Here is a 7,399-nt window from a genome sequence, read left to right as displayed (position 1 = left end):
AGCTGATGACTACTCGATAGTTCAGTGTGCCATGCTTTACGGCATAGAATCGGGACTTCAAAGACGTTTTGAACGTCATGGAGCATATGAGATATTCCAGGAGTTGAAGTTAATACTTCAAGAAAATGCCCGAGTTGAGAGATATGAAGTCTCCAACAAATTCTATAGCTGCAAAATGGATGAGAACAGTTTTGTCAGTGAACACATACTCAGAATGTCTAGGTACCATAACCACTTGACTGAGCTGGGAGTTAATCTTCCTGATGATAGTGTCTTTGACAGAGTTCTTCAATCACTACCACCAAGCTATAAAGGCTTCGTGATGAACTATAATATGCAAGGGATGGAAAAGACAATTCCCGAGCTCTTCGCAATGCTAAAGGCTGTGGAGTTAGATATCAAGAAGGAGCATCAAGTGTTGATGGTTAACAAGACCACTAGCTTCAAGAAAAAGGGTAAAGGGAAGAAGGCGAACTTCAAAAAGAATAGCAAGCAAGTTGCTTCTCAAGGGAAGAAGCCCAAGTCTGGACCTAAGCCTAAAACTGAGTGCTTCTACTGCAAAGGGACTGGTCACTGGAAGCGGAACTGCCTCAAGTATTTGGCGGCTACGAAGGGTGGCAAAGTGAAAGGTATATTTGATATACATGTTATTGATGTGTACCGTACTAATGCTCTTAGTAGCGCCTGGGTATTTGATACTGGTTCTGTTGCTCATATTTGCAACTCCAAACAGGGGCTACAGATTAAACAAAGATTGGCTAAGGACGAGGTGACGATGCTCGTCGGAAATGGTTCCAAGGTTGATATCATCGTTGTCGGCACGCTACCTCTACATCTACTGTCGGGATAAGTTTTAGACCTGAATAGTTGTTATTTGGTGCTAGTGTGGAGCATGAACATTATATCTGGATCTTATTTGATGTGAGACAGTTATTCATTTAAATCAGAGAATAATGGTTGTTCTAGTTATGTGAGTAATATATTTTATGATCATGCACCCTTGATGAGTGGTCTATTTTTGTTGAATCTCGATTTTAGTGATATACATATTCATAATATTGAATCCAAAAGATGCAAAGTTAATAATGATAGTGCAACTTATTTGTGGCACTGTCGTTTAGGTCATATTGGTGTTAAGCGCATGAAGAAACTCCATGCTGATGGACTTTTGGAATCACTTGATTATGAATCACTTGATGCTTGCGAACCATGCCTCATGAGAAAGATTACTAAAAGTCCATTCTCCAGAACAATGGAGCGAGCCACTGACTTATTGGAAATAATACATACTGATGTATGCAGTCCAATGAGTGTTGAGGCTCGTGGCGGGTATCATTATTTTCTGACCTTCATGGATGATTTGAGCAGATATGGGTATATATACTTAATGAAAGATAAGTCTGAAACATTTGAAAAGTTCAAATAATTTTAGAGCGAAGTTCAAAGTTTCTAAAATCTGATCATGGAGGTGAATATTTGAGTTATGAGTTTGGTCTTCATTTGAAACAATGTAGAATAGTTTCGCAACTCGCGCCACTTGGAACACCACAGCGTAATGGTGTGTCCGAACTTCGTAACCGTACTTTATTAGATATGGTGCGATCTATGATGTCTCTTACCGATTTACCACTATAAGTTTGGGGTTATGCTTTAGAGATGGTTGCATTCAGGTTAAATAGGGCACCATCTAAATCCGTTGAGACGACACCATATGAACTATGGTTTAGCAAGAAACCTAAGCTGTCATTTCTTAAAGTTTGGGGCTGCGATGCTTATGTGGAAAAGCTTCAACCTCATAAGCTCAAACCCAAATCGGAAAAATGTGTCTTCATAGGATACCCAAAGGAAACTGTTGGGTACACCTTCTATCACAAATCCGAAGGCAAGATATTCGTTGCTAAGAATGGATCCTTTCTAGGGAAGGAGTTTCTCTCGAAAGAAGTGAGTGGGAGGAAAGTAGAACATGATGAGGTAATTGTACCTTCTCCCGAATTGGAAAGTAGTTCATCACAGAAATCAGTCCCTGTAATGCCTACACCAATTAGTGAGGAAGTTAATGATGATGATGATGATGAAACTTCAGATCAAGTTACTAACGAACCTCGTAGGTCAACCAGAGTACAGTCCGCACCAAAGTGGTACGGTAATCCTGTTCTGGAAGTCATGTTACTAGATCATGATGAACCTACGAACTATGAGGAAGCGATGATGAGCCCAGATTCCGCGAAATGGCTTGAGGCCATGAAATCTGAGATGGGATCCATGTATGAGAACAAAGTGTGGACTTTGGTTGACTTGCTCGATGTTCGTCAAGCCATAGAAAATAAATGGATCTTCAAGAAGAAGACTGACACTGACAGTAATGTTACTGTCTACAAAGCTCGACTTGTTGCGAAAGGTTTTCGACAAGTTCAAGGATTTTACTATGATGAGACCTTCTCACCCGTAGCAATGCTTAAGTCTGTCCGAATCATGTTAGCAATTGCCGCATTTTATGATTATGAAATTTGGCAAATGTATGTCAAAACTGCATTCCTTAATGGATTTCTTAAAGAAGAGTTGTATATGATGCAACCAGAAGGTTTTGTCGATCGTAAAGGTGCTAACAAAGTGTGCAAGCTCCAATGATCCATTTTATGGACTGGTGCAAGCCTCTCAGAGTTGGAATATACACTTTGATAGTGTGATCAAAGCAAATAGTTTTATACAGACTTTTGGAGAAGCCTGTATTTACAAGAAAGTGAGTGGCAGGTCTGTAGAATTTCTAATATTATATGTGGATCACATATTGTTGATTGGAAATAATACTCCCTCCGTCCCAGTTTGCAAGGCAAAGTCTTCAAATATCTTGGCCCAAGGTGAATTTCCATTGGCTCTGATTTTCCACGTAAAAACGTTAACCATCGGCGTTGCAATTAATTTGGAAAGTGAAAAGAACTTTATTTTCTAGTCTTTAATTGATTTGGCGCGATATTTTCCTCTGTCCCGTGCGATGTTTCCGCCTCGCACGCTCCTTCCTCCTTCGGCGTGATATTTTCACCTTAAATTTTGCTATCGCGCCCAGATTTCTTTCCTAAACCAGAGATTTGATTCCGCGCGCAAGGATTTCGTTCCTAACTCAAATGAAAGCAGCGCCCAGATTTCTTTATATAGCCATGGACTTACGTAGACAAACAGCTCAGTCTAGCGCCAATCTCATCTCCTCTCCTCCTTGATTTCATGGCATCGGACGGGGGAGACGAGGGACATCGTCGTCCTCCACCTCTTGGCCTCCGAGGCCTGACTCGCGCTGCCTTCCTTCCTCGTTCCGGCGATGGCGGCAGCCTTCCTCCACTTCGTACTCGTCATGGCGGCGGCCTTCCTCCACTCGGCTTGCAGGTCGAGGACCACTGTCGTCGTTCTCCATTGGAACGGCTGCCTCTACACCGGTGTCCAGCCCCAGCATCGGAGGGAGACGCCGCGTTGGTCTGTCGCACCCACCTCGATATCCTTCTCCAAATCAGGCAGGCTCGTCGAACTGGGCCACCTCGCCGGGCGGGAGCGGCAATGCAAGCACCGCCGGAAGGACGTCCTCCTACGTCGGCTTGAACATCATGAACGGCTCCATCTGCGTCGGACCAAATTCGTCCGTATTCTGCACGAGAGGTATGTAGTCCTTGCCTGATCAGGATATGTTGTCTTGTTCGACGATTGCATCAGGAAACTGCCTGCGAGTCACTGCTGCAGGATGTTTGCCTCCGCTGATCTCCTTCCTTGTAGCTGTTTACTGTTTTGCTATTGTCTTAGTTCTTTCTATGTTGTTTCGTTCTGAACTATCTTTCAGTTTGGGGAGTCAGGTTCTGTGAGCCGTGTAATGTACGTACGTAAATCTTAGCTCTCCATCGATTGTGTGAAGTGAATAAAAGGCCTTCGTCAGCCACAGCATGAGAGACGCTATGTTTCGTTAGGAATAATTTGTTCTGTGACCGTATTTTTTTTTCTTGTTTGGCCGTACATAAGATCAGCTATATGGATTCTGAATTGCTTGTTTTTGCTATGTAGACCGTACCAGTGAGTTTGCTGCATCTACTAACGGCAGAGAAGGAGGCTGGCATGGCGCTGGATATAATCCAAATTTTGAGAACGCTGACGAGTATCCTCCACGGCTGGAACATGTAGAGGCACCTTCTGCAAAAGAGATTGATTTGAGTAGGTTTTTCATCTCCAACTCAACCATGATTTGTTTTCAATTTTGTTTAGTAGCAGCATATTTGGTTTGTGCTTATGATTTGTTTTCATGTGTGTAGATGCTTTGGCTAACAAGAATAACAGAGAACAGTACACTGTCGAAGACAAGCGTAATATTTACGCTATGCTGCTTGCTCGAAATGGAGAGTGTGGAAGGTTAAAGGATGGGGTTTTGGATTCTGTTGTACGTGATGGAAATTGTTCTCGGAGGTGCGTGAGTAGGATTTGGAAAGAAACGAAGACAGGAGGTGGCGTTAACTCTATCAAGAACAATTTGAAGTTAAAAACGGGAAGGAAGAAAATGAGTTTGGATATTGAGGCATTAGAAGCCATTCCACCCGGTGAGAGGACCACAATTCGACAAGTTGCTGCTGGACTTAACATGTCCAAAAGCACAGTTCACCATAGGTATGAAAAAAAGCATTAGTTCTTACATTTCGATGATGACCGAAATCATGATCAACTTTTCTTGTTTCTGTCTAGGTTGAAGGAGAAGGTAACGAGACGAGTTTCAAATGAACTGAAACCTTCATTAACTGAAGCCAACAAGAAGGCACGTGTGGCGTATTGCCTTGACAATTTGGAGCCAAGTTCATTGGAGGACAATCCCACTTTTAAAGATAGTTTTAACAAGGTTCATTTGGATGAGAAGATCTTCTACCGCACAAGGAAGACACAGAAAATGTACTTGAGTCATAGAGAGGAAGCACCAAAAAGAGAATGCAAACATAAAAACCACATCCAGCAGATCATGTTCTTGTCGGCTATGGCAAGGCCAAGGTATGATTCTCAAGGAAATTGTGTGTTTGATGGAAAAATAGGTGTGTGGGCATTTGTTGATTGGGTGCAAGCTCAAAAGAAGAGTGCTAATAGGTAAACTACCACGATGTTTTTTTAAGCATGATCTACATCAAGTGTGAAATTCGTTTGCTAAAGTAACATATTTTTTTCTTTCAATGTAGAGGGAGAGGAGAATGGGAGCTCAAGCCTTCATCTTCCGTGGACAAGAACAAAAGTAGGGAGTACATTGTGCAGTATGTACTGCCTGCTATAAAGGAAAAATGGCCTGAGAGTGATAGATGGAACACCGTGTACATTCAGCAAGACAATGCAAGAACTCATGTTTTAGCAAATGATCCCATTTTTGCAATGGAAGCGGCAAAGGGAGGTTGGGATATCAGAATTGTAAATCAACCACCAAATTCACCTGACTGTAACATACTTGATCTTGGGTGGTTTGCCTCCATTCAACCTATGTTCCATAGGAAAATTCCCAAAACCCTTGCAGAGATTGTTCAGAAGGTAGCACTCCATTTTAGCTATGCAACTTCTTAATGTTTGTGCACAGCGACCTAACTTCATGTTTTTTCAATTGTTCCACATGTTAATGAAAGCCTTGCTCAGTACCCACATCATAATCTTAGTAGAATCTGGTTAAGCCATCAAGCTTGTATGAGGGAAATTATTAAGCACAAGGGGTCGATGCACTATGATACACCTCACATGAAGAAAAAAAACATTAGAGAGGCGAGGTCTACTGTCAGTCCGTCTGACGGTTGATAAAGATTATGTTGACGCTGCCATTGAGTATTTGAACTCACCTTAGGAGGAATGAGTGTTTTAGTTTATCACTGGAACAATTGCACTTTGTTGTTTAATCGCAGCAACAAAACTCATGTGATCACAAGAATTGGCCGTGCTCACTATACAATGCCCGCCCATGAATGCACATTCTCAAAGCATGGTGTACAAATGTTGTGGTCATTTTAGATGAGTACGTGAGACAAGTATTTTCAGTACTCCATACTCACAATCTAAACGGAAATAACCACTGCAATATCCTCACAATCTATAGATCACAAATAACAACTGCAATATTCATTCCATGATTCACATCAAGATTCATAATTCGAAAATAAATTCCACTGCAACAAGATCATGATTCATAAAACACACACCATCTTCACACATCAAGAGACATGGCTATTTCTTCCTCAACATAAACCCTAATTCATCTCGGTGTCAGCCACAAATGCATTCTCATCTTTGGCAACTGTCGTGGTGTTGCAGTCGCAACGAGAACACACACCATCTTCACCTACTCCGACAATCGTCGTGCAGTCCTTGCACCAGTAGTCGTCACAGAGAAGTGGATTTCCACACACATCACAAGGTACCACGTCCATTGGCACCGGCAAGGAGCAAGCTAGACAACGGAATATCGAAGAATCACCTCGAACACCACAGTTATGGCACATTGCCGGGAACAAGCATCCATCACATGAAGATTCCAACGTAGTCCTCCGTCCAATCGCAAGATTGGTGTTGCGAATGTACCTTGCCCTAGCCGAGAACCTTGAATCACCAGCTCCGACATTCGTTCCACGATCTACTTTTTGAAAAAGATCTTGAATGGTTGTGTAAATCCTCTCAAATTCATGCTCAAGTTCTTCCACCTCACCTTGTGTGACTTCCACCTCGCCATCTGCCTCCTCCACCTCGGCATCTGCCTCCTCTACCTCGGCATCTACCTCCCCCACCTCGGCATAGACCTCCTCCATGCCCTCCACGTCCATGATAGTTGGGGCTAGATGAGGCAATGAACTGAATGTGTGGGAAGAGGAGGAACATGCGTTGCCATTTTATACAAGTTTCTGCATGCAAAACAGTAACCGTTTCACACTGCATTGTGGAAGTGGAAGATGAGAGGAAGTACTCCAACACGCATTAGAATTGTGGTGCATGCAGCATGGGAAGAGGAGTAAGTGTTGTGGTGCATGCAGATTTAGTGGAGTGGTTTCCCACGGTGAAATAGGAGTGGATCAGCTTTTGCATGCAAACATTGATGGACTACTAGTGCCAAATTGAATACAAATGTGCCTAGGGGTGGAAGATTTTGGGACAAATAGTTTTTGGGATTTTGCCTTGCGAACTGGGACGGAGGGAGTACAGAATTTCTGGATAGCATAAAAGGATACTTGAATAAGAATTTTTCCATGGAAGACCCCGGTGAAGCTGCTTATATATTGGGCATCAAGATCTATAGAGATAGATTAAGACGCTTAATTGGACTTTCACAAAGCACATACCTTGATAAAGTTTTAAAGAAGTTCAAAATGGATCAGTCAAATAAAGGATTCTTGCATGTGATACAAGGTGTGAAGTTGAGTTA

The 7,399-nt window shown here is 42.5% G+C and overlaps 1 protein-coding gene across 1 annotated transcript; it reads left to right on the top strand.

Annotated features, from left to right (window-relative positions):
- The first annotated feature begins 3,313 nt into the window (after positions 1 to 3,313).
- LOC147984985 (uncharacterized) lies at positions 3,314 to 6,818 on the top strand. The gene is given in 9 exon segments (XM_087541354.1): positions 3,314 to 3,368; positions 3,371 to 3,394; positions 3,397 to 3,645; positions 4,042 to 4,188; positions 4,287 to 4,635; positions 4,711 to 5,100; positions 5,190 to 5,529; positions 5,611 to 5,766; positions 6,675 to 6,818. Coding segments are annotated over 9 exon segments (1,854 nt in total).
- Positions 6,819 to 7,399: the final 581 nt, after the last annotated feature.

This window comes from Triticum urartu, chromosome 2A (genome assembly GCF_056163025.1).
Source record: "Triticum urartu cultivar PI428250 chromosome 2A, HENAU_Tu73, whole genome shotgun sequence".
In the NCBI taxonomy this organism is placed as follows: domain Eukaryota; kingdom Viridiplantae; phylum Streptophyta; class Magnoliopsida; order Poales; family Poaceae; genus Triticum; species Triticum urartu.
Note: the sequence above shows the minus strand (reverse complement) of the source record. Positions and strands in the feature narration are given on the sequence as shown.